The sequence below is a fragment of the Diachasma alloeum genome, unplaced genomic scaffold (genome assembly GCF_001412515.2).
Source record: "Diachasma alloeum isolate Michigan unplaced genomic scaffold, Dall2.0 Dall_scaffold_00314, whole genome shotgun sequence".
In the NCBI taxonomy this organism is placed as follows: Eukaryota; Metazoa; Arthropoda; class Insecta; order Hymenoptera; family Braconidae; genus Diachasma; species Diachasma alloeum.
In genome coordinates this window covers 126,381-153,905 of record NW_021680453.1, presented here as the reverse complement: position 1 = coordinate 153,905, position 27,525 = coordinate 126,381, and the positions used below count along the sequence as shown (strand labels likewise).

Sequence of the window (27,525 nt, the reverse complement as noted above, 5' to 3'; positions counted from 1 at the left end):
AGAGGGTCCCCCAACCCCCTAGGCACATATTCCAAGTGGAATGGAGTCAGTTGATGCATGCGTGTCCGTGCACCCCCACCGCATTCACCGGAAGTTACACAAAATGAATCTTGAGAAATTTATTAAAAATACCCTAATTAGTGCACCGTCACAATTTTTATTGGAGAGGGTCCCCCAACCCCCTAGGCACATATTCCAAGTGGAATGGAGTTGGTTGATGCATGCGTGTCCGTGCACCCCCACCGCATTCACCGGAAGTTACACAAAATGAATCTTGAAAAATTTATTAAAAATACCCTAATTAGTGCACCGTCACAATTTTTGTTGGAGAGGGTCCCCCAACCCCCTAGGCACATATTCCAAGTGGAATGGAGTCGGTTGATGCATGCGTGTCCGTGCACCCCCACCGCATTCACCGGAAGTTACACAAAATGAATCTTGAAAAATTTATTAAAAATCCCCTAATTGGCGCACCGTCACAATTTTTGTTAGGGAGGGTCCCCCAACCCCTCAGTAACATATTCCAAGCGGAATGAAGTCAGTTTGTGCATGCATGTCCGTGCACCCCTACCGCATTCACCGAAAGTTACACAAAATGAATCTTTAGAAATTAATTAAAAATTCCCTAATTAGCGCACCGCGATAATTTTTATTGGGGAGGGTCCCCCAACCCCCTAGCTACATATTCCAAATGGAATGGGGTTGGTTGGTGCATGCGTGTCCGTGCATCACCATTTTGTTCACCGGAAGTTGAGAGAAATGAATCGTAAAAAATTAATTAAAAATACCCTAATAGGTGCACCGCGATAATTTTTGTTGGACAGTGTCCCCTAACCCCTTAGGGACACATTAAAAATAAAATGACATCGATTGGTGTATGCGTTTATTGCACCCCTATTGACCGCGTAAAAACTTATAAAAATAAAAAAAATATGAAATTCTTCCTCGAGAAATCATTCCCCACCCTCGTCATACATTAAGAAATAATAATAATAATAAAAAAATTGTTCGATTGTTTTTTATCATTTAATTTGTCTGGGAGGAGGTTTAAACTCGTGGCTACCGATGTAGCGTTGAGCGAGCGGCTACGGTGGGGGCCGTACAGTCCGCCTCACAAACTATACCCATCTCCCGCTGAACTGCTCCCGCCAGCTTCAGCCTCATTTCAATGAAACGCTACTCATATATTGATTTGGTTAGATGGCCACCATTATGACGAATATTTTGAAAAAAATTGAATTCGGTTGACCGGTTTTTGAATCCACTCTTGAAACGAAGAATTAGAACGTTAAAACAATGAAATTCCGTTTTGATACGAAAGAACATGCATTCAATAACATATATTCCGTACAAACTACGATATTTTTCTCTCCGTGAAGGCATTACACCTACAGGCCGGGATGGTTTCGAGCGCAGATATCGTTAGCTGTATAGAAGACTAACGTAAGGGCCAAAAAATGTCCTCATACCAGAAGTTTTGAATTTTTAATTCTAGTTCCCATATTTGTTTTCTGTTTCTCTTTTTCTATTGAATTCTCGTATTTTGGCACTTACGTTACTTTTCTATACAGCTAACGATATGAAGGACTACTTCATTCCCCCCAGAAAACCAATAATGAGGACAACCAATTGTACTCTGACCCCCCGGTTCAGTTGACGTAGCTCAAACAAGAGTGGTTGATACTTGAGCCGCTTGTCCTCTTCCTTAGCTGCTATATTGCTCTTAGCCGGAGCCGAGAATTCAATGACAAATGATTTTTTCATCAAAATTGAAGAGGACAATATCAGGTTTGATTGTAGCGATAGGACTGACAGTCGCGAATGAGAAGTTCCAGTAGATCTTACACCTCATTCACGATGACGGACTCAATATCTCCTGGAACACAAGGCAACACCGGTGTTCTGTCTATTCCATAGGTGTGCTGCAAATAATAATACAGTACTGATAAAGCCGAATTATAACGATGAATATAATTCGTGATTGCATCCATCGGACAAGCCGATAAAAGATGCATTAGAATTTTCGGGGACGGTCTGCAAGCCCGACATAAAGTGTCTGGAACTTGCAACCCCATAACGCGACTCCGACAGACTAGGGTGTTTATTTGCGCCATCTTGACATGCGCAAATGAAACCCTCAGTTTCGGACATCAAGCAGACTTCAAGAAAGAGAAAGTCAGCTGGACGGACAGACCCTGTTATTCCGACGCTCTTCCGTGCTGACGGAGCAAGATCGACTGCTCCGCCTCCTTGATGACGGCTCTTCGGCGAAATTTAGTAATGCTGGCCGGTGAATCACTAGGCAACTAACCATCTCGACCACGACGCAACTCCAGACCGAGGAAATCTGCGGCGGTAACTGCTGCCTTATACAGAAAGGCCTGGATCCCATGGAGTTCATGATCATGCACGAACTCCAAATGCGGATCCCAGCCGTTCATCATGTCGCAAACCAAACCAAACTGAGAAGTCCTCGTCCCCCACTCTCTCGCAGAAAATATAACCGCGGATATGAAGAACATGGATGCAAACTCCTGTGAACGCTCACCAGCCTGCGGGTATCTCTGTCTAGCTGTTTCAGTGCATTTCTACTCCACTTGAGGACGCCAAGAGAGTAAAGAAGCACTGGAACAGCAAACATATTGGTTGTACAGTAACTGGGACGTGGTTCTTCCCATACCCAAAAAAAAAGATCAAACAAACAATAAACATATTGGTTGCGGCAACTTTATTCTTGCCGAAAAGTTCGGATCTCCAAACTTTGCGGAGTCACTGCCGATATTCCCCGCAAAGAGTCTCTTTGACTACAACAGCATCCCCTATGGATCGCTGATTGAAGCCAAGATATCGGTATGATTCTTCGGCGCCAAGATGACGTATGATTGGGCTCGCTAAATAAGAAAACGCCACCTAGGATCTAAGGCGCACGGGCACTCACACACACAACACAACCAAATTTTGGGTTTGTGTAGGCGTGTATATGAGCGCCTTAGAGCGACCAGATTGATGAAAAACAGCGCCCTCAACGGTATTTAGCGAGTCCAATACTTCCATCCACAAGCTGAAGATCACCTACCTCGTTGTCGACTTTACCTCTCGTCAGGTGGTAAACGGCGCACTTTTCCAAACCGAAACTCATGGCGACCATGTTATTATTATTATTATTATTAATTCTATTATTATTCTTTGAATGAATATAATAGTGTATTTCAAAACGAATGCATAATAGTAGATTGGGCACCAAGGGACGAAAACAGAAAATGCCAACCCGCGTGTGTTTACCCCCGTGGTGAAGCCGAGAGCTATAAACACGCGGGTTGGAATGTTCTGTTTTGCTTTCTAGGTACAAATGCTATTTTTATAGTATACTACGGGGATACGTCCCCTGCTCGCTCCACTCACCAAGCCCCATATGACCCCCACGATCGCTATTCTGACCCCTCATGACCCTTATTTGGAGCCTTAAGCTGACCCTTGTTACCCATATTTGGGCCCTTATTCTGACCCTCGTGGCACTTCTTCTGACCCTCATGACCCTTAATTACGGAGTTTTTAATTTTGAGTACCAATTTTTTATCACCAGAAGTCGATTTGGATTTTTATAATACATAGAGATTTATTATATTTCCAAACGGAATACCTTAAAAAAAAACAACATTCACGAGAAAATGCCTTCGAGTATCATCCATTCTATCTCTTCATCAATAACTAACTGAATTGATTTTTTGATCGACTTCAAATACCTAGTACGAAGACAACGTCGGGTTTGTGAAGAACCATGGCTGTCTGAAAGGTCCTGTACATCTGCCATTCCCTGGAAATCATGTAAATTTTTTTCTTATTTAAATGAAAATGCATGAAAAGATAAAAAATCAACAGAAAAAAAATCATTAGCGGCTGTATCCTTGATACAGGGACTGGGCGTTCCGTACTATTTCAATCGGTGTTTTTTCGATTTCGATAAAAATTGAATATGATATAGAAGTGTTTTAAGCATGCCTCAAAATGTTATTAAAAGACAATTTTTTTTTGAAAGCTATGCAAAATCAAAATTTTTAGGTTGCACCAGATAAGTGATTTTTTTAAATTCTCACTCGATACATATCAATTTTATCAAACAAGTGCAAACAAACTTTTTTGTTCAAAATATTTGTAAGTTTCGGGAAAAAAAATCCAGACTCGAAAAAGTTGAATTTCCAATGGATTAATCAATAAACAAATTAAAAAGTTATCACCAAATCATGAGAGCATGGTGCAAAAAATATAAAAAAAAATGTTATAGAGTAGGTATTGAAGAAGTGCAATTGGCGCGTGAAGTACAGTTGGCGTTCTCTAATCTCCAGTAGTTCTCGATATATTAAGTTTTTTATGAGTCTCGACTGGCTAGAGCGAAGCTGTCAGCAGGCCCGGCGAAAGGTGTGTGGTGTATGTGGCAGAAAGCACACATGGTATTCTAATGTGTGTGGTCCACCACACATGAGAAAACGGAAAATTTTTGCTTTCGAATGGAAGCTTTGTAATCGTTCAAATTTAAGTTTCCAAATTTTTGTGTTAGGATAACTAAATATGGTCTAAAAAATGCGAATATGCGATTTTTGGAGGGTGTCTGTATGTTCGTATGTATGTATGTATGTGTGTGGACTTTTTTCCAATTTTTTTTCGCGATTTTCATTATAGGGGTTCAATGGAATTTCTAGGCTTTAATAAACACCATCCATCGACACCAGTTAACGTTGAATTATTCACCGAGTTTTTTAAATATTGGTATTTTTTCAAAAATCGATTTATCGACGATCAGTCCACAAATTATTATCGAAATGGAATTAATCATGGCTTAAAAAATTGTATCGATAGCCTCTTGATTCTATCAGAATATGATGGAAATCGGACAATTCATTGTTGATGTTACAGCATATTTGTGAGTTGGTGAGATTTTTTTTTCATGTTTTTCATGATAAACTGGAAAAATTAGCAGCCATATCAATGAAATTACGGCTCAAAAAGTTTCTTCTGATGCTTTCACGTTAAAGTGAAAAGATAGTGAAAATGGAATTATTATTTATCAAGGCGCGTAATAGCGTTATGAGCTTTTGACATAAGGAATTTCTATTGAACTCTTGTATCCGTCTATTATTATGTTGGTTGGTCGGTCTTATCCATAATTATTCATGGTTTCGACTTAATCTCAGCTAAAGTCTGATTAAACCCAGATTAAACACTGACTAAACCTCGATTAAACCTTGATTAAATCTAGATTAAACTCCAATTACACCCCAACTAAATTTTGCTTGGATCACAATAAAATTTCGATTAAATCCGATTAGAACCGGGTAAAACGCCGGCTAAACATCGACTAAACTTTGACTAAATCATCTGACTAAATTATGTTCAACCGCGAGTTGATCTTCGGTCGAATCCTGACTATAGTATATTCAGTTGAAACCACAATTAAACCTTGATTAAACCCTGACTAAAGTCTGATTCGGGCTTATGAGGGTTTGAATACACAATACAGGATGAGACAAAGAAAGAAGGGAAAATGAGTCAAAAACTTTGATGATATTGTGTTTAATAACAATACTATAACCGGAAAAACGAAGAAAATAAGTAGTAGGATGAAAATTTTGAAAACAGACAATCCATTCGGAAGCATATTGGTAATTTTTTAGCAACAATAACTATACTCATTTACAAGAGATGCAATTATTCACTTGTTTTTTTAACAATCAAATACTGAACCCATTATTATAGTATATTTCGTAACGAGTGCAAAAAAGTGTTTTTTTGGCGAGTGAGAGGTTTATATCACGAGCCGAAGGCGAGTGATATAACCCCACGAGCTAAAAAACATTTTTTCACGAGTTACGAACATTATTTTTCATCACAATGTGGCAGAAATCGGACTTTTAGGCACGCGAAGCGTGCCGAAAAGTTCACTTTTCGTCACAGTGTGATGAAAAAAATTATTCATATTCCCTCATCCCGAATATGAATATTTTTTCAAAAGTCTGGTGACTGACACAGAGTCATCTTTTAAATTTTCGTGTGCAACTCTCCCTACTTAAAAATGCGCCAAGCGTATGTCCACATTTGCCATAACTTGAGAGACTGCAGAAGTGTCTATCAATTATTCTTGTTGATAAATAATTAATACTCTGTTCGATGTTGCATATTATTAAATAAACACGTATCTTTGTTTTATAATTAGACGGATTTTAGTCTTTCATTTGACTCATGACCGTTTGACTATTCATCATTTTACCATCCCCGTTTGTCTCCTCGCGATTTGACCACTATCTAATCCTTACAACCCCCTCCTCATCAACTCGTTCACCACACATGACAAATTCTCCTTCCGCCGGGCCTGGCTGGCAGCGCGCTGCGGTGAGTGGACTTGGTATCATCTTCGATAATTGGTATCGATAATTGGCGTTTTCAGTGTCGGGGGAATAAATATATTGCAATGGATTGTCTCCGATTAAATTCAATTGTGAGTCAAATTCAAATTAAAAGGCATTACCGTGGTGGCACCAGTTTTCGAATGGTTACGGGGCATCAACCCATTAATATCGGATTATCCCTATCTTTTCCAATCAAATGTTAAATATTAACTTTTAGCAGTCAATTCGGATGTTTTTCCGATAGAAAGTCACTTAACTTTGATTGAAAAAATTAGGAATTATTATAGATGAATGTTAGCGAAAATAAAACATAGTGCCTCGAACCCAGATTTCGAATGTCCAAAACCGACCCATCCCAGTTATCGAATAACATAGGCGCAGTTTTGGCATAAAGCGAATTAAAAGGTTTTGGCTGAAGAGAATTTAGGAAATGGTTTATGAAAAACATCCAGAGCAATTTTTTTGTTTTTTTAACAGTAAAAACCTGGTTGAAGACTAGCGATTGAGCTCTCTTCAACTGTTTCCTCCTGGCCCTTTTCTGCAAGGGGCAAGAGGTGAAAGGGAACCAGTTGGAGCAACGTTATGGCGAAGAAGCTTCTTCGTCAGAACGTTGGGACTCTTCTTCTTAGCTTCTTCTCTTTCAAATCCTTCTTTTATTGATTGCATGAGCTCATTAAGTAGCCCCCTGGTGAATTTTCAATCAACTTTTATTCTAGACAGGTATGAAATCGGTTATAAGGTTAGGAAGAATACATTCGTCAAGTCCTTCCACCTCGTATTCTGTGAATCCAAATCTCAAATGCCATATTTTTTATAGATTTTTATTTTTTTCATTTTGTTTTAATCTGTATCGATTCGAAATCTATCCCTCAACTCATAGGAACTGATTAAAATCAATTGTTTGCTTACATTTTGTCTCTAGATCCTTATGAAGTGTGACTGAATCCAACCGTCTGTGCACTATTATACATAAGGCTCGATAAACAGATTAGTCGATCGAGCACCCCGGATAAATATAATTTTAGGAATTTATTGCACTTTGTGTAATGCATACAGATATTGTAATTCGTGCAGAAATAACTGCACTTTGAGAGGAAAACAATGAAAATGAACTTCGATGCCTTTGAATATTTATTCGTTCGAAATTACGCCGCACGAGTACTCGAAATTCGGCTATTTAGGTCCCCCTCGAAAACTGGTGCCCCACCACGGTATCTGAAAAAAAATGAGACGAATTTATCGGTTGTCTGGCCACGTCGCCTGAGGCGGGGTACTTCCTGTGGTGTGGCTGGCCGTATGCACCAGTTGACTGTCAATTGACATTTCCGGGAATCATTTCATTGTCAATAGGTAATGTAACATCAGGGGTACCGGTTTTGCGATCTACGGAACTTCGTTGTTGATTGAAGTTGAAAAAAAGTACTACGCTGAGAACCCGGTGGTTATGATTCACTCAGCGCGTTGACCTAACTTAAGGATAATCGGGCGAGGAGGAAATGTAGGAAGTGAGGCGGAGGGGTTTCTATTGTTTTCCTGCAGAAAATCAATCGCTTTTTTCGCTATTATTAACCCCTCACGTACGGTGCCTTTCTGATACCAAGTCTACCATACGCTCAATACTCTTCGCATCCCACATTTTCTGATGAATGAAAAATTATAAATAAAATATATAATTGAAGCTGTATACTGTATTCACCTTCCCAATGGTATTAGTCCGATTGTATTATCGGCCATAGTTTCGGAAATATTCAATTTTGAAAAGAGCCGTGCGTTTTTGCATGGGTCGGTATGACATACCGAGCCCGTACGTGAGGGGTTAATAAACAATGCTCCTAGGCGACAATCTTTTTCACTCAAAAAATCATTGATCACATGTTCTAAATGTGTCTAAAGTTTCATGACTTTGGCTGCATTTTTTCCTTGGGTTTTGCAGTTTTTTTGGTGATTTCCATAAGATCACGGGTTAAATGACCACTTTTTCAAAAATTCATAATAAATTAACCATGCTCCCCAGCAGTCTGAAACTTTGCACACGCCTTTTCCATTATTTAAAGAATACGTAAAAAAAAAGAAAAAAATGGCTACTTTTTTTCAAACCCTCCCAGCTCGCCCGTTTATCCTTAACGTGTTTCGAGGAAATCCTGCGACTGGCGCAGCTTCATAAAATATTCAACATCTCGAGAACTACTGGAGATTGAAGACCACCAATTGTATCAGCAATTCTTCGATACCTACTCTATTACATATATTTTTTCGAATGTTTGGCACCATGCCTTCATGGTTTGTTATTAACTTTTTAATTTGTCTATTGATTAATTCATTGTAAATTTAATTTTTTCGAATCTTGATTCTTTTCCCCGAAACTTGCACCTGCTTTGAACGAAAAAGTTCTCTTGCACTTGTTTGATAAAATTCATATTTAATGTTATAAAATTCATATTCATGTTGAAAAAAAAATTTTTTTTCCAATGGCCATCCAAAGCATGCATGGAATAAATCGACAACATATTCAATTTTGCTTCAAGTTTGAAAAAAAAGTTTTTCGATTTGACCGAAATAGTTGCGAACGCCCCTACAGCAGTTAGATTTAATCCTCCTGAACTGGCTCAATGAGCAAAGCGCTGCCTTTTCTCGATTTTTTCTTGTTGCATGCAAAATTATGTATGAAAAAAGTTGTAAAAATTACAATGCCTAGTTCAAACCCTCTAGAATGGACAGGTAAGATTCCTATCCCTTGAAAACCCCATGAATACTATGAAAAATAATAATTTAGTGAGACTGGTACGGAAAAGCGGCGCCTCGCCGCCCGGAGCCAGTGGACTCGTGTAGTCGGTTTTTAGCCGCACTGTTGCCACGTCGTTCGTTGCAGTTCAAACATACTAGGAACTTCAACATCTCTATCACGTGCCGTGTTTGGCATTTCATAAAAAACGCGAATTTTTTTTTTTTTAGAGCATAAATGTTGTTTAATTCGAGAAAAATGTGTGCAGTGTAGATTTTTATTCACGTATAGGGCTCTAATGCGGCAACACCGTGCTAACCGTAACACGGGCGACGCGTTGCTCACCGAGCCAGTGGACTCGGCGAACGCCAGTTCAGGAGGGTTTACGTGGATATGCTTAGGTTTGTTATTCATGTGTGGATGTGTCGACATGTCCGTATTTTGTTAAATGAATTGAATTTTTTAAAAAATGTGCGAATTTTGTTCAAATTTTCTGTAAAACTAAAGGATTTTCTCGTATTTAAAAGAAATTTAGAAGAAAACCGGAGAATTTTCTCGAATTTTCTAAAAAAAATTGAATTTTTTAGAATTCCGACACGTTGCGCTAGCCGTTAGGGGTAACGTCGCGAATGATCCCCAACATGGAAATTAAAGACGTAACCACGTCAAAAATATGGTGTTGTACCTTCGAAGTTTGTCGAACCAGTGACCCTTTCGGAACCCTAACAAGTGGGTGTCAGCAATGAACATCGCCTTGACAGGTCTCTCGTCTGCCTTGGGAACTGCAATTGTTAGATCAACTTTCTGGGCGTCCAGGGAGGGCCATCCACACTAAAAGAATCGAGATTTGATCGAAATCGAAAACTTTATAGAAACCCTTTCAAGGATTCTGTATTCCTCAATAAAGGAAGTTCTCAGGGAAATGTTGCTATTTCCTTCATATTCAAAAATAAGCAGGGTTTCGAGCCTATCTGACGGACGACATGTGACCGTTACTTTTTACGTTATTTTATTTATGGAATATTCAATGCGAGTTGTAATCGTCCAGAAACTAACCCCCGTCCAGAAATTGACCTGTTTACCCTATATAGAAAAGTCAACATCTACTATCTTTCTTCTACAAACCAATAGTCATTTAAAAATGCGCGTGAAAATAGGATATTTATTAATTAAATTGGCGCAAATCACAAATAGAACTTTTAATAGAATTGTTATGGAGCTCCTCTGTCCATAGAAATTAAATAGAATTTCTTGGAGAAACCGCTAAATTTCGTATAAAAATTTTTCATACGCAAATTTTTTACACGGATGGGAGAACATATGAAACCAACATTTTAAGAAAAATCGGTTGCAGTAGCTTTAACAAAATCAAATAAGCAAATTTCTTCTCATACACAGCCTCGTATAGGATTTATTTTTGAATGCATAATTCACTGGAAGACTCCAAAGGCAAAAATAAAAAATGGAGGGCAATGTGACAGAATACACTAGACCCTTCGAAAAATACTGAATCCTAAAAACCTGAGGTACCCAGGAAATAATGCAGATATTGGAGGCTTCAAACCCCATTTAACTTGCTAATACTAATGCCTACACCCTTTGATTATTATCAATTTCACTTCTGACTAATCAACTCGGGTTGGATTACAACTTTTATCAATACAAAGGGGATAACTCTATCTATTAGTTGAAAAAAAACAAACTTTTGAACGCTTGTGACTTTATATCAACGTGCTTGAAATGAGACCTAATTCATTAAAATCGTACCGTCCACAATACTTCTATATTAATGAAAACAATACGGTTCCATAAATGGGCCTCATTTCTGAAGGGGTGTCCTCAGTAGGGCAAAACGGTATGCAAACGAGCATTGAACATTTCATGCATTCAACGCCAAATGATAAAAAGGAGAAAAATCGCGAGCAGATATTTCATTTTTCTAACTGTGATGTTTTTTGTTTTTTCGATTAAATAATTCACGAATATGGTACAGCTCGACAAAGCTTAAGTATACAACAGCGGATAAACTACCAAATAATGTCGACAAAAAAAAAATATCACGACGAGATTTTGTAAAATTTCAGATATGACAATTGTTTTTTCTTCAATAGAATAAGCCTAGAAGATATCCGCTGTTATTAGTTTTCAAAATTTTGTACTATTTATACTGTTCATGTAACTTAGTTGGGAAAATATTCAACGGTCATTACGATTAACTAAACTCATACCGAACCTATTGGTTTTGATTTTTTTCAAATCCCATCATTTCCCAGATAGATATGCAGTGTCTAATTTTTTTTTTGCCAGAAATCGGAAAACTTCTGGGTCATAAAACGGTGATGGGCGCGCGTGTGAGTGGCATCAGTGGAGCCAAAGAGGATTGACTAAAGTAGAGGCTCAGACAAAGAGGACAGACCTGAGTAGAGGCCCGAATCGGGGGGTTTGACTGACTCCAAAAATGTTAGTTGGTACCCCACGGGAAAGGCGGCGTCCCGGTCGAATTGTCGGTAAATGTGAGTCGGGTGCGTGAGTAACTCGGCAGGGGTGACCCCCACGACCGCCACTTTACCATCATCAAATGCCGCAAACTTGACGAAACTAAAAATTCCCTAGCATCTAAAAAAACCAAAAATAAAAAATGTAAAGGGTGCAAGTATTTGATTGTAATCTTCTCCACAGCTGGTTACTGTTATAACATTTATCATTACACGAGACTATTATATCGTATCTGAGATATCAGTGCTGAGTGATTTATTTGTAAAGACTAGTTATAAAATCTTTAACTATTACTTGTATATCGCTTGTTGATATGCACATCAAAACGCACAAATGTGATGACCTAGGAAATTCCCAATGAGTGATGTATTATATCATTATTATAAGGAAAATTGCCTCTATTGTTCGTTATAAGGACTGTATTACTAAATTGTCCATGGAAAATTGAGTGAAGATGGAGAGAATGACTAATGTTTTTAGAATTTAATTGATTTTTGATGTTGGATAATGTTTGTAGGGATTCATTTCCATATATTAGGATTGTTCCACACAATACTCATAACTCTACAATAATTGAATTCCGAATATTTATTAAATCCCAAACCTCATAACATCTTTACGCAAAATAGTGTATTCAATGAATGATCTGCACTGTTTTCTATCGATGGATACATATTCTCAAGTTTATATAAATCTGAACTAGGGATCATTGAAAATATTGAAAGGTTCGGCATCATAAACGGCGATAGAACTGATGACAATAATATTAAAAAATGTAGCATATCTATAGTCTAACACGCTTTCGGTTCAAGAATTATTTTGTGCGAGCAAATGGAGAAGAAAAAAAATTTCATAACAACGATAATAGCTCACAATATTACACCTATGGAGAAATCAATGAAAACAGCCTATTGACGTGAATACACTTATTTAAGTGACTTTTGGAAAAAGATTATTTATATGGACAACCAATTTTGTTTTCGCGCAAGAATCAACGAAGACAAAATTTCGTTTTGTCCGAACTGATATTGAATTATCAGTTACCATCTGAGTAAATTACCGACTGTAGAGATATCACCAGCATAGTTCCATCGTCGTGCTTTTACCGTGCACTGGCGCGGTGGATTTGAATTATAGCGCGTTAAGGGGATACTACTATGAGAGTTTCAAAAGTCGCGGGTTATGCTGCTGGGGAAATTTTTCAATAGAACAATATCTATTTTAAACAAGTTAAAAATTGCTCTTGTAGTACATATAGTATAGTTATTTTTGCTAATAAATTAGCAATACTCTTCCAAATGGTTATTTTGTACATAATTTTCTTTTATCACGTTTAATTCATTGTGTATCTCATTTTATTAAATTAAATAAGTTTTTTTTAAACTCATTTTGTCCGCTTTTCAACTTGAATCAATGTTATCATCGTCATTATTCTTCTTATCCCTTTCTTCTGTGCAACTGATTGTCTTTTCTTACGGTTCTATCTCCCCCCTCAGCCCTTCGACACGTTATTAAAAAAATTGTATTTATACATACTTGAATGAATTTGAAACATCACATTGGAAGAAACCATCAGAAAGCTCACTTTCCGGGAAATTCATGAAAAATTCGAAATTTTCAACAATCATGAAAATCAAATCAGCCAATGTAGCTATTGTAATCATCTAGCAACTTCGAATTAATGGCTTTAAAACAAACATTTTAAACTATAATTGAATTCATTTTAAGCATAATATCCAAAGATATACCCGGAATCCTCATTAAAAAAAAAATTTGCAAATTTTCAAATCAATCCAAATAACGATTATGGCTATCGCCTTCATGTGCGAACTCGGTCAAAAGGACATCCAAACAAATTTTTTAAGCTATCATTCAATCAATTATGAACATTTTCGCTTTAGCTATTAAATTGTAATTAACACAGATTGATAGGGCTCAACAAAACCTATATTTGAGGAATAGAAAATTATTCCATCGATTCATTAGCGAATAATCCAAGACAATTTTGCTTGCATATGTACGCACATATATACGTACGGACACGGTCCAAAAATTACATTTTCAGAGTTTTTTGATCATAATGGGTTGATATACCACGAAAAATCCAAATTTAAATTTGAACAATTACAATGCTTCCATTCGGAAGCAAATATCATATTAAAAGGTTGCATAATTTTTAATTAACTTGATGCCAAAAATTTTTTTTTCTTTATTGCTTTTTTTCATACATGTAAAATATCAAGTAATTTTCATTTTGCAGAGCATTTGAAGACATTTTAAAATATTTTTCCAGATCTTTTTCAAAAGGATTTGATTTTCAAAATTTTTCAAAATGCGTTTACAATTTTTTGGAAATGAGTGAGATAATTTTTTAAAGTACAATCGAAATTTCATTTAGTTTTCGCAGTATTCCCTCACATTCCAGTTTTGTTAATTACAATTCCGATAACAACTTGCTTCTCTGCCTCGTATTTATACATGTCGGGTTATTTATTGTAACAATTAAGGTGATAGAAATCTTAGTATTTGTTCTTACACATAGTTTACTTAGAGAGAATTTTATTGTTAATAGTTGTACAGGGATAAAAAAAGGTTATAATTTATTTCTATTCTTATATTCTTCCCCCCTTTTTGACCTTTTTGAGTTCGCAGAAATGCAAAACAATGACGCATCTAGGAACACATTGAAGTGTTTACATTCCGGCCTCGTGAGTGGAAGGAGTGGAGGAAGCACTAGAGCGATTATAAATCGTAATATATTGTAGTCCAAGAAATACGAGGCAAAGATATCAATGTGTTGTTAAACACCGGGATTTTTTTTTACAGAGTTTGTATCTTATTCGTAAGGAACTATGTAGGGGGGTTTAATCTTCCCAATGTTTGTGTGGGTGGAAAATACCTAAAAACTACCCTTGAAAACGGTTTTTCCGAAATAATTTTTTAACTACGCAAAATACGGAAAAAACCTGGTATACACAATCATAGAGCTTTAAATTCTCTACAAATAGTGTACGTCACTTCACACCTATTTCCGACCGTTTATCTCCCACAGCCGCTTGAATATTTGATAGAATTTTTTTTTTATATCGGAAAATTGAAATTAATATTTTTTCTCTGAATATTCATAATTTGAAAAATACTTTTTTTTTCTCCCTAGCGTTCTTTTTCATTGAGAGTGAATTTACTACACATCACTACTTGTAACTTGAAATCCCATCGATGGATTTTTTTTTTTTTCCATACTTTTCATAACAACATTTCCTACAAATTTTATCTTGATCTTTCGAACAGATTTCCAATAGATTGGAAGTTAAACGCAAATCTTTAGTTCCAATCCCAAGCCAGGCTCCGTGATTGAGTACCTTTGGTGCGAGAGAGATTTCTCCGTCTCGTTCCCAGTCATTGTAGTGGTTTCCTGACCGTTTGCGCGTGCGTGCATGGGCATGTCGAACCACCACGGAATGAATATGAGAAAATTAGTATATTATGTCATCAGGCGATAAAAGTATTATCTGGCGAATGTGACTGTAATCCTCGCCTTCATCTCAATTAGGGAGGGGAGAAATGAATTTTTGAATGAGAAGAACTTGTCCGAAGTTACTCCGCGCTTTGAAAATTCATGCCTCCGCTCCTAATTGACATTAAGGAATGAAACCGGTGTCATTTATTGAAAATATAATTCTCCATCGATACGCGTTGGTTTCATGTCTTCATGCCAATTAGGGGGGGAGAAATGAATGTTCCAATTGGGGGAACGCTTCCAGGCCTACTCGACACCGGAGAACTGTTCGGGGTTACTCCGTGTTTTAGAAAATTCAATCCTTTTCTCCTTGTTGAGATTAAGGAATGAAACCGCTGTCTATTATTGAGAATTCATTTCGCGATCAATTGGCGTTGGTTTCATTCCTTCGTCCCAATTAGGGGGCGGAGGGGAGAAATGAATTTTCCAATGGGAGGAGCCCCTCCGGGCTCACTTGACGCTGGTGACCGTTCGGAATTCCCCCGCGCCTTGAAAATTCATTGTTGCACTCCTCATTGAGATTAAAGAATGAAGCGGCTATCATTCATGGAAAATATAATTCTCGATTGCTTCCTCTCATTTAGGGAGGAGAGAAATGAATTTTTCAATGAGAAGAACTTCTCCGAAGTTACTCCGCGCTTTGATAATTCATTCCCCCGCTCCTAATTGAGATTAAGGAATGAAACCGATGTCATGGATTGAAAATGTAATTCTCGATTGATACGCGTTAGTTTCATGTCTTCATCTCAATTGGGAGGGGAGAAATGAAATTTCAAAGCACGTAGTAACTTCGGACTAGTTCTTCTCATTCAAAAATTAATTTCTCCCCTCCTTAATTGAGATGAAGCAATCGAGAATTATATTTAATGGGGAGAACTTGACCGCAATCACTTCGTGCTTCGAAAATGTATTTCTCCTTTTCTAATTGAGGTTTAGAAATAGAACTGGTGTCAATTCATTGAGAATTCAATTCTCAATCGATTGGCCTTCGTAACTTCTCTCCACCTCAATTAGGGGAGGAAAAATAGATTTTGATATTGAGGGCATAATTCCGGGGTCAGTCGGGAAAGGCGGCGTCCTGGTCAAATTGTCGGTAAATGTGAGACGGGTGCGTGAGGCGTGAGTAACTCGGCAGTAGCAGTGCCGCTGTCACAGGGACAGGTTCTGAGGGGCACTTTTGTCCTCCTTGTACTCAATGTTTACTTTATGTTTTTCAGTTGATTTATTCGCCGACTAATTAATATTAAGGGATGAAACAAAGACTGTTCAATGGAGAATTAAATTCCCCATCCATCAAGCCCCGTTTCATCCCTTAATCTCTGCAATAAAAAAATTAATATTGCGACGAAAGTCACGGCGCTATAACCCAGGTGAGGATTAACAACTGGCCCAGGCCTGGTCAAGTCTTGGACCAGGACTAGACAAGCCTGTCCGAGGCTTGGTATCCAAGCCTATATCAATCCTGAAATGGAACATTGGTCCAAGCTAGGACTGAGGCTTGATCCAAGCCTTGGAATTAAGCTTAGACCAAGCCTGGTAATGTAGCTTGGACCGAGCTTGGAAAATACGATTGTTTGAAGCCTGACATTTTGGATTGGTCCAAGCCTAATGATTTGGTTCCGCCAAGCTTGGAAATTTAGATTAAACCGAGCCTGGTAATCTATCGTTTACAATAAAAAGTCATATTATTCAATAAAAAAAATACATATATTTTTTTTCCGTTTGAACAATACAGAATATTTCGTTACAATAGTTATAAATAATGAAATAATATGATGAGGTAAGAATACTGGAGATGCTCCCTTGAATGAATATTAAGCTGAGTGTCGGGCTCTTTTTCTCTCAGCAGCCCCTCCATCTCGATCAGATGCAGCTGATAACCAGTCACTGGTTGTTGTCAATATTTTCATTTCTTTCTCTGATTTCTTGTACTTGGCTTTGAGAAAGTCTGTACAGAAAAGAATCAATTCGATAATGTATCACGATTATAATTATAATTACTGCGAGTATTCTGAATAGCGATGGATTCAGAGAGAAATTTCCAAAGACATTTTTTGTAATTCATGGAAATTCCAACAAAAAAGATCTTTTGACGTTCTCTCGTAACATCCCTCATTACAGAGATGATGACACAATTGATAATTTGACAACGAACTTACAGTTTATCCTGTAAATATTTTTGAAACCCGCGTGTTGAGGAAAAAAAGGTCGAGGGACATTTTGCAGGAAATGGAAATTGACAAAATCTAATAAACGAACCTCTCATGCACTCGTAACTCATCGTTCTGCTGAAATTCTTCTTCGCAACTCCTCGTGTTGCACGACCAGCACCACTGTAGAGGAGTTGTACAGGCTTTTTGATGAAGTGGAAGAGAATTTTTTTGGTGTCTGCCACAAAGTCATTTGACTCCGAAGTCTCATTAGCCATAAACTCCATCTGGAAAATATATGAAGAATGATTAAAGAATTGAATCTGATGGTTAATCCGTTAATAATCCAAACTAATTACCAAGGCAGCTCGACGTTTAGTGACTTCCTCCACATTCTCAGCATCTTTCAAATCCAACATGTTTTCCCATTTCTCAAAATCCTCTAGCGTATCGACTGGAATTTTCATCCCTAATTTATCTTGTGCCAAAACAAATTTCTCTCCAAGAGGCAACGTGGGAGTTTTCATGGATTGCTTCAATTCTTTTGTATGATTAGTCATATCCAATTGATGGCATCTCCTGAGGTTGTGTAACTCCGATTTATAATCATAAGACAAAAGGGCTAGAGATGTATCCAAGTAGTCAGCAAAAAACACTGGAAAGAATACACAGTTGTGAGCAAAATTGATGAATTTTGATTTGTCGTTTTATGTTCTTTTTCTACTATTGAATTTCGAGCATTTACTTTTAACAGGATCGTCTTCGTTCTTTTCTCGTATCTTTAGTAGATGGTCCTAGAACTGAACTCTAGGATGTACCCTATCTGAGGCATTTTTCGTGACTAGAAGAAGAAAAATAGTCTGATATATTTTACGAAAAGAAAGGTTGAATAAAACAATTAAAAAATACCTTTCACTGGTCCCATCGAGTTTGCATCTCTTGAGGTACTGGGTATTGGAGCCAGAATTCCATCACTCTGGGGATCAACAGTGTTGCAAGATCGCTTTGGGGGAAGAACAATTGGCTCTTCGTCAATATTCTCGAGAGAATGAGAAGTCTTCAGCACACTTGAAGCTCGTTTCTTCGTAATGCTGAGTTCTGAGTCGACACTCTCTAACTCAGAATCAGTTTCTAGGCCTGAGCGAGTCTTATAGAGTTTCTCGAGTTTTTTCTGGGCTTTTTCGATTGTTGCTGTGGAAAAAAGATTATTCCATGATGCAAAAATAATTTGGAAAAAGTGGTATCTAAATTAATGAGAATAAAATCCACCTGCTTTGCCCAAAATTTCAATCTCATAAATTTCCCACGAAGCGTTGAAGGGGCGTTCTTCTTTGAACCATTTTGAAACTTTGATCCAATCTTTCTTAGGAGGATAGTAGCAGAAATCCTTTAACGTTACGTCAATTTTTTTCTGGATCCACCCATCAAGTACGACTTCAATGACCTTCTTTCCATCGTCAGTGCGTTCTCCCACAATTTCGACGAGACGATAGGGATAATTATTTGTGCCTTGATCACTCATTGTCTAGAATATGAGGAAGAATAATTTCAATTGAGTGGACGTTGTTCACTCTGATTTTTAGGTTAATTTGATGATCTCATTTTTTTCACATTCATTGAGAAAAACTAATATTTCACTGCCGATGGATGAAAAAAAAATATGTTCAGTAAGTGAAAACATGAACTCACGTGAAACGCTGTAAATTACGTGTAGGTGAATATCCTGTACACGTACACTTGTTCGTGGGACCACGAAAACAATCAAAATGGCGGTCTAAAAAATTTAATGGCGTTGCCAAATGAACGCCACAAGCGTCTTCTCACAACACGAACAATTGATTCCGTCTCTCACTTCCACCAAATTTACTCTTTTCTCCATTCACGATTACCGGAAAGGTGATTATTGTTTAGTGTAGATGGCTTAGAGCAGAGCGAAAGAACAAGATCGTCCACCTTGTACCGTACGCCACTGACTACATATGCTACCTACCCCCCCTCACTTTCATGAAGTCACGACACCGTCCCCTCCACTGATACATGCATCGGTCGGGTCCGTCCGCTTATTTTCGTATCCTGAACTGTCGTTCACATTGCAACTGCAGTGACTTGTGCATGAAAACGGTCTTTGGTTCAATTGGAATGTGGAATCAATGATAAATTTGTTGTTCATCTTGTTTATTTTTTTATTATTATTCTTTAAAAATTCAAGTGCTCCTGAAAGACTAGCTGAGCATTTAAAAATCGCATTTAGTTGATTAAATGAATAAGAAAATTATTAGAAAGGAGTATGACATATATTTTTACACCGATTGTTAGTTTATAGCCTCAAAAATGCAAAAAAAAACTGTGTAATTTCAATTGGAATGTGGAATGAATGAAAAATTTATAGTTCATCTTGTTTATTCTTTTTATTGTTGTTATTTAAAAATTCAAGTACTTCTGATAGACTATCTGAGTATTTAAAAATCGCAATTAGTTTATTGGATGAATGAAAAAATTATGATAAAGGAGTGTGACATATTTTTACATTGATTGTTGGTTTATAGACCCAAACAGACTGAAAAAAATGCAAAAAACTGGGTTCTTTCAAGTGGAATGTGGAATCAATAATAAATTCGTTGTTCATCTTGTTTATTCTTCTTTTTGTTATTATTTAAAAATTCAAGTGATCCTGAAAGACTATCTGAGTATTTAAAAGTCGTAGTTAGTTGATTGAATGAATGAGTAAATTATTATAAAGGAGTGTGAGATCTATTTTTAGAGAAGCTCCTGTAAGAAGTTGTAAATTTGAACTGTCAGGAGGCAAAAAATAGTTAAAATAAGTGGTTTCAATGATAATATTGATAGCTTTTTAAATTAATCATCCAGTCTATTCTAATCGATTTATAACAATTTGAATGTATTCTAGTGCTCTCTGTATATTTGTTAAACAGTTCAATTTCAATGATCAATAGTTGATGAATTAATGTTGTAAAATCTACAAAGGCATTCAAATTTTAATTCTCAGAAATATAAATTTTTTAGTTTCAAAGAATGTCAGTCATTTACACGAATTCTCCGATAACCATGTGAATTTAATCATTCCAGCATTTCCAAGAGATGGAATTTACTCAGGATCCCTGTGGAGTAGTGAAATTACATACTCTTCCTCTTGAATTATCAACTCCATGAATTTATATTTTACCTCATTGAGTGATAACAGTTCACGGGTATTAGACCACTTCTTGATTTGAAACACTCCAATTTGATGTGAAGGACACGGTACACAAAATACATCCTTCGTTTCGCCAACTCTCAATCCCTCCATAAGGAAATTATTCGGATTCTCCACATGACTTGAGCCTTTTTCTTTCATCCACAATCCCGTAATCATGAATAGATCTCGATTGATTAATTGTACAACATTATTAGGCCGATTAGTACGTAAGATGAAGTTGTGAAAAGTGATAGACTCCAATGAGACAAAATTCTCCTCATTTTCCAGGATACCTTTATTAGTTTTCATTCTTTTTGCATCTCGAATCTGTTCACGCTTTTTTATCCTCAAGTCTTCAGAAGCTTCAAGAGCATTGAGTCGATTTATAATTTGAGGTAATGGTTTGGCTGTGCTGCTAGCATAATTTTTTAACTTTCCAATATAATTCTCTCCCCAAAATGCTGAATAATCATATAGAGAAGTTTTAAAATACTCTGCGTCATCAGGTATGTGTAGTAGGTTATGGAAAGTCATCGTCTGCGAATCATCCCCATAATAAAGTGGCAATATCTCAAAAAAACTCGTCAATAATTTTCTCGCAAATTTTGGATGATCCACGACCCACTGATTACTGCAGAGAATACGGCACGACACGTACAGTAACAGGAAGTGTTGATATCTTTCTTCATCAAGGACAAATTTGAGTATTACACCACCTACATACAGTAGTAAAAATGCATACTGAGTTGCCTTCCATTGTGAAATGTCTTCGGCATCGAAAGTCTTTCGTTGGAACTCTGCAGGTACAAAAGGTGTCACAGAATCCATTAATACCTTGAAAACACGCACTTGAGTTGGCGTCAATTTATATGTATTCTTCTCTCTTTTTACCCACTTTTCACCAAGGATTTTCATCACATTAAAAAAAAAACAATGCATGATGTCTATGGGGACCTGTTTAACTGGATCGAACCCAGGGATGCTTAGTAGAGGTGACACGAGTGGCTCTTTCGTTCTTGCATCGGTCAGATGGTGATCAGGCTGAGCTTGGGTTTCAAATGTGTGTTTTGTTCGTAAGGTGCAATTCATTTTTGGATAAATTCGTTTTCTATTCCTGGTCTGACCTTCAGTCGTACACCTTTCACACCCATAGTAGGCAGTCGCACCTTTAATACATTTTAAAAACGCTCTAGCTGCACTATCAGCGATTATAGCTGATATTTGAAATTTATACTTTTTACCACCAATTTCAATGCCCTCATTAATCAATTTTGTCGATTCTTCCACAAAATCCTTCAAATATTCCGAAACATTTTTCGGTTTGGATTTTCCGTAGAATAATCCAACAACAAATGGAGTTGCCACGTAATGAGGGTGGAGAATTTTCATGGCAATTGGCCACATTTGATCCTTAGAATGGCGATAAACTTTCATTCCATCCACATGTACCACAACACGAATTGTCTCTTCTGTGTATACATCTAAAACAATTCGTTTCTGTAAGCCATTACTAATGCCAAGATAAACATATTTACCAATCTCATCCTTGAGAGTGAGTAGATTCCTCGTTTTTATTTTATGTTTGAATCCCAGCAATTTGTGAGCGGTTGATGGCAGATCTGTAAAGCACAGGCTCCTGAATATTTGTAATATTTCTGTCACAGCTTTCAATTTTATGGATCCTATATTATTGATAACCCATTGCCGTATCCTCTGCTTTAAATTAGGGCGTTCAGGAGATACTGCGGCCTGCTCTTGAGCCACTATCGGCTCGTCTCAGTATCTTGTTCGCTCATGTAATTTCCTTGGTCCTCTTCGTAAAAAGCTGAGTTTTCTGCGGCACTTTCAACATGAATATCACTGAACGAAGGATCATCATCAAAATTCCAGTGAAATTGGTCCGTGTCATCTTTGAGGTTATATTATATTATATTCATCGAGGTTATATTATATTCATGAGGTTATATTATATTCATCGATATCCAACCACTCATTTTAATTTTCTTCATTCAATGTAAATGATGATTCTTCACGTAACACCTCATCATGACAATTGTCAAAACTATTATTAGGCACATAAGACTCTTTAAATTTCTTCAAAACACGATGTTTTCTCACTCTTTCAGTCGATTTACGACTACTTCGCACTTTTGACGCCATAATTAGGCTTGAATCGCGCTTGGTCTAAATGCAGTGATGTCGAAAACGATTGGATATGAACTGGATCAAGATTGCAATCTCGAAGTCTTAGTATCAGTCTTCGATCGAGCCTGGTCCAAGCTTGGTATTATCCAGCTTGGTATCCAGTCATGAAGACAGCTTGAACCAAGACTTACCAGCAGGGTTAGATGTGGCATATGAGCCTGGTCATTGCCGATGCTTGAGTACCAGTCTTGGATCCAGCCCGGTCAAAGCCTAATACTTTCAAGGCTTGGATACCAGTCCTTGGTGCTCCTTGGTCCAAGACTTGATACCAGGCTTCAATGTGCCATATAAATCTGGTCTCCATCGAGGCTTGGATACCAGTCTTGGATCCAGCCTGATCGAAGCCTAGTACTTTCAAGACTTAGATACCAGTCTTGGATCCAGCCTGGTCGAAGCCTAGTATTTTCAAGGCTCGGATACCAGTCCTGGGTGCTCCTTGGTCTAAGACTTGTTACCAGGCTTCGATACGCCATATCACTCGGGTTATCATCAAGGCTTGAGTACCCCTCTTGGATATAGCCTGGTCCAAGCCTAGTAATCACGTGGCTTGGATACCAATCCTGAGCATAGGCTGGGCCAGGCCTGGTATCCGAGGGTGTTAGATGCAAGTCTTGCATATAGACTGGTAGGACCATCGATACAGGCGAGGGCCAGCCTATATAAGACAAGGCTTGGAAGTCTCGACTGTTCCAAGCTTGAACCGGTTGTCAAGGCTTGGCAATTCCTAACTGGGAAGAAACCCAATGTTTGCTCGGCGCAGTGACTCCCGACAACTCGCCCGCTAATTAAAAAATCGTCTCTCCCCTCCTAATTAACATTAAAGAATGAAACTAATGCTGTTCGATAGAGAATTAAATTCCCCATCCTTCAACCCTCGTTTCATTCCTTAACCTCTGTAATGAAAAAATAAAAACTGCGACGAAAGTCGCGGCGCTATGAAAAACCTAATGGTTTCTCGGCGCAGTAACTCCCGACAACTCCTCCGCTAATTAAAAAATCGTCTCTTTTCTCCTAATTAATATTAAGGAATGAAACCAATGCTGTTCGATAGAGAATTAAATTCTCCATCCATCAACCCCCGTTTCATCCCTTCATCTCTGTAATGAAAAAATACAAACTGCGACGACAGTCGCGACGCTATGAAAAACCTAATGGTTTCTCGGCGTAGTCACTCCCGACAACTCGCCCGCTAATGAAAAAACCGTATCTCTGCTCCCAATTAATATTAAGGAATGAAACCAATGCTGTTCGATGGAGAATTAAATTCCCCATCCTTCAATCACTGTTTCATTCATTAATCTCTCTAATGAAAAAATTATAGCTGCGACGAAAGTCCGGCGCTATGAAAATCTCAATGGTTTCTCGGCGCAGTGACTCCCGACAACTCGCCCGCTAATGAAAAAACCGTATCTCTGCTCCCAATTAATATTAAGGAATGAAACCAATGCTGTTCGATGGAGAATTAAATTCCCCATCCTTCAATCACTGTTTCATTCATTAATCTCTCTAATGAAAAAATTATAGCTGCGACGAAAGTCCGGCGCTATGAAAATCTCAATGGTTTCTCGGCGCAGTGACTCCCGACAACTCGCCCGCTAATTAAAAAATCGTATCTCTGCTCCTAATTAACATTAAGGAATGAAACCAATGCTGTTCGATGGAGAATTAAATTCCCCATCCTTCAACCCCCGTTTCATTCCTTAATCTCTGTAATAAAAAAATAAAAACTGCGACGAAAGTCGCGGCGCTATGAAAAACTGAATGGTTTCGCGGCGCAGAGTGCTTCCCCATTAATTCGCCTGCTAATTAAAAAATCGTCTTTTTTCACCTAATTAATATTAAGGAATGACACCAACGCTGTTCGATGGAGAATTAAATTCCCTATCCATCAACCTTCGTTTCATCCCTTAATCTCTGTAATGAAAAAATAAACACTGCGACGAAAGTCGCGGCGCTATGAAAAACCTAATGGGTTCTCGGCGCAGTGACTCCCGACAACTCGCCCGCTAATTAAAAAATCGTCTTTTTTCACCTAATTAATATTAAGGGATGAAACGAAGGTTGATGGATAGGGAATTTAATTCTCCATCGAACAGCATTGGTGTCATTCCTTAATATTAATTAGGTGAAAAAAGACGATTTTTTAATTAGCGGGCGAGTTGTCGGGAGTCACTGCGCCGAGAACCCATTAGGTTTTTCATAGCGCCGCGACTTTCGTCGCAGTGTTTATTTTTTCATTACAGAGATTAAGGGATGAAACGAAGGTTGATGGATAGGGAATTTAATTCTCCATCGAACAGCATTGGTGTCATTCCTTAATATTAATTAGGTGAAAAAAGACGATTTTTTAATTAGCGGGCGAGTTGTCGGGAGTCACTGCGCCGAGAACCCATTAGGTTTTTCATAGCGCCGCGACTTTCGTCGCAGTGTTTATTTTTTCATTACAGAGATTAAGGGATGAAACGAAGGTTGATGGATAGGGAATTTAATTCTCCATCGAACAGCATTGGTGTCATTCCTTAATATTAATTAGGTGAAAAAAGACGATTTTTTAATTAGCGGGCGAGTTGTCGGGAGTCACTGCGCCGAGAACCCATTAGGTTTTTCATAGCGCCGCGACTTTCGTCGCAGTGTTTATTTTTTCATTACAGAGATTAAGGGATGAAACGAAGGTTGATGGATAGGGAATTTAATTCTCCATCGAACAGCATTGGTGTCATTCCTTAATATTAATTAGGTGAAAAAAGACGATTTTTTAATTAGCGGGCGAGTTGTCGGGAGTCACTGCGCCGAGAACCCATTAGGTTTTTCATAGCGCCGCGACTTTCGTCGCAGTGTTTATTTTTTCATTACAGAGATTAAGGGATGAAACGAAGGTTGATGGATAGGGAATTTAATTCTCCATCGAACAGCATTGGTGTCATTCCTTAATATTAATTAGGTGAAAAAAGACGATTTTTTAATTAGCGGGCGAGTTGTCGGGAGTCACTGCGCCGAGAACCCATTAGGTTTTTCATAGCGCCGCGACTTTCGTCGCAGTGTTTATTTTTTCATTACAGAGATTAAGGGATGAAACGAAGGTTGATGGATAGGGAATTTAATTCTCCATCGAACAGCATTGGTGTCATTCCTTAATATTAATTAGGTGAAAAAAGACGATTTTTTAATTAGCGGGCGAGTTGTCGGGAGTCACTGCGCCGAGAACCCATTAGGTTTTTCATAGCGCCGCGACTTTCGTCGCAGTGTTTATTTTTTCATTACAGAGATTAAGGGATGAAACGAAGGTTGATGGATAGGGAATTTAATTCTCCATCGAACAGCATTGGTGTCATTCCTTAATATTAATTAGGTGAAAAAAGACGATTTTTTAATTAGCGGGCGAGTTGTCGGGAGTCACTGCGCCGAGAACCCATTAGGTTTTTCATAGCGCCGCGACTTTCGTCGCAGTGTTTATTTTTTCATTACAGAGATTAAGGGATGAAACGAAGGTTGATGGATAGGGAATTTAATTCTCCATCGAACAGCATTGGTGTCATTCCTTAATATTAATTAGTCGGCGAATAAATCAACTGAAAAACATAAAGTAAACATTAAGTACAAGGAGGACAAAAACACTCCTCCGAACCTGTCCCTGTGACAGCGGGACTGCTACTGCCGAGTTACTCACGCACCCGACTCATTTACCGACAATTCGACCGGGACATCGCTTTTCCCGCGGGGTACCAAGAGAATCAGAACAAGTGATGCCATCTCTGCGATACACTGAAGCGAAAACTCCTAAGGTACCTTCCGGCAATACCATATTGACCGTAATATACCGACATTTTTCGGTCTAAATGAAGTTCCTTCGATTCGAAATTTATACTTGCACAGTATGTCCAAGGTATAAACTCAGATGGATGGAACAATTATCATAATGATACGATAGAATTATAAAATCATGAAGAGTTCAGGTGTTGTATTGCTTATACCATGTATAACTCTTTTTGTCGACCTGTAGAGTATCGTAAATTAATTAAATTAGCAGCAAGAACATTTTNATTCTCCTTTTTCGAAAATTGACTGCTGATTATCTTGGAAATGAATAGAATTATAAGCAATTATTTTTAGTGAGTATAATACTTCCACGTATCATACTTCCAAAAAACCATCCAAGTAGGAACACCTACATTTGGCTGAAGCATGACAAAGAGAGTTTGCAAGATATAATTTGATACCATGCATTCGATTCACGAATAAAAGGAAATATAATCTCACTTTTTGGGGGAATACTCGGAATCACATACGTATTATTCGAAAATTAATATTAATGTACATTCTCACTGAAGGAAAATTGTTTTATCCACTTTNTGTAGAACAACATTTCAGTAAACAAATTATTGAAGCGTACAACTGAATGTCCCAAATTCAATGGGATATGAACGGTTATGAGACTATTATCAATTTGTACCAACCATAGTGATAGAAATGTTTAATTATGAAAAAGGAGCTTTGTGAAACTTTAATATGACGAAATATGCTTGTTTTCAAAGCTGTCCACCGTTGACATATAGATATTTTGACAGCGTTTCGTTGTACACCGTAGGGACCATGAGTATATTTGAATTTTGGCGCTTCTATTGATATGTCACTAGCAAAGTGGCGGTCGTGGGGGTCACCCCTCGGCAGTAGCAGTCCCGCTGTGACAGGAACAGGTTCGGAGGGGTAATTTTGTCCTCCTTGTACTCAATGTTTACTTTATGTTTTTCAGTTGATTTATTCGCCGACTAATTAATATTAAGGGATGAAACAAAGACTGTTCAATGGAGAATTAAATTCCCCATCCATCAACCCCC

The 27,525-nt window shown here is 37.8% G+C and overlaps 2 protein-coding genes across 4 annotated transcripts in view; both read right to left on the bottom strand.

Annotated features, from left to right (window-relative positions):
• LOC107039974 (metallophosphoesterase 1) overlaps positions 1–27,525 on the bottom strand; it is a 58,263-nt gene that overhangs the window by 16,438 nt on the left and 14,300 nt on the right. For all 3 annotated transcript variants that reach the window (XR_001460991.2, XM_015259854.2, XM_015259855.2), the window contains exons 2-3: positions 9,809–9,954; positions 3,744–3,814 (exon numbers count right to left, since the gene is read on the bottom strand). Coding sequence is in view for 2 of the 3 variants with exons in the window: in XM_015259854.2 (XP_015115340.1) it covers positions 3,744–3,814; positions 9,809–9,954 (217 nt within the window). In the remaining variant the exon portion in view is untranslated. The remainder of the gene's footprint in view (positions 1–3,743; positions 3,815–9,808; positions 9,955–27,525) is intronic.
• On the bottom strand, positions 16,866–19,598 carry LOC107039973. The gene is given in 7 exon segments (XM_015259853.1): positions 16,866–17,087; positions 17,399–17,576; positions 17,649–17,944; positions 18,035–18,130; positions 18,199–18,480; positions 18,559–18,814; positions 18,979–19,598. Coding segments are annotated over 6 exon segments (1,239 nt in total). The 5' UTR covers positions 18,812–18,814; positions 18,979–19,598; the 3' UTR covers positions 16,866–16,953.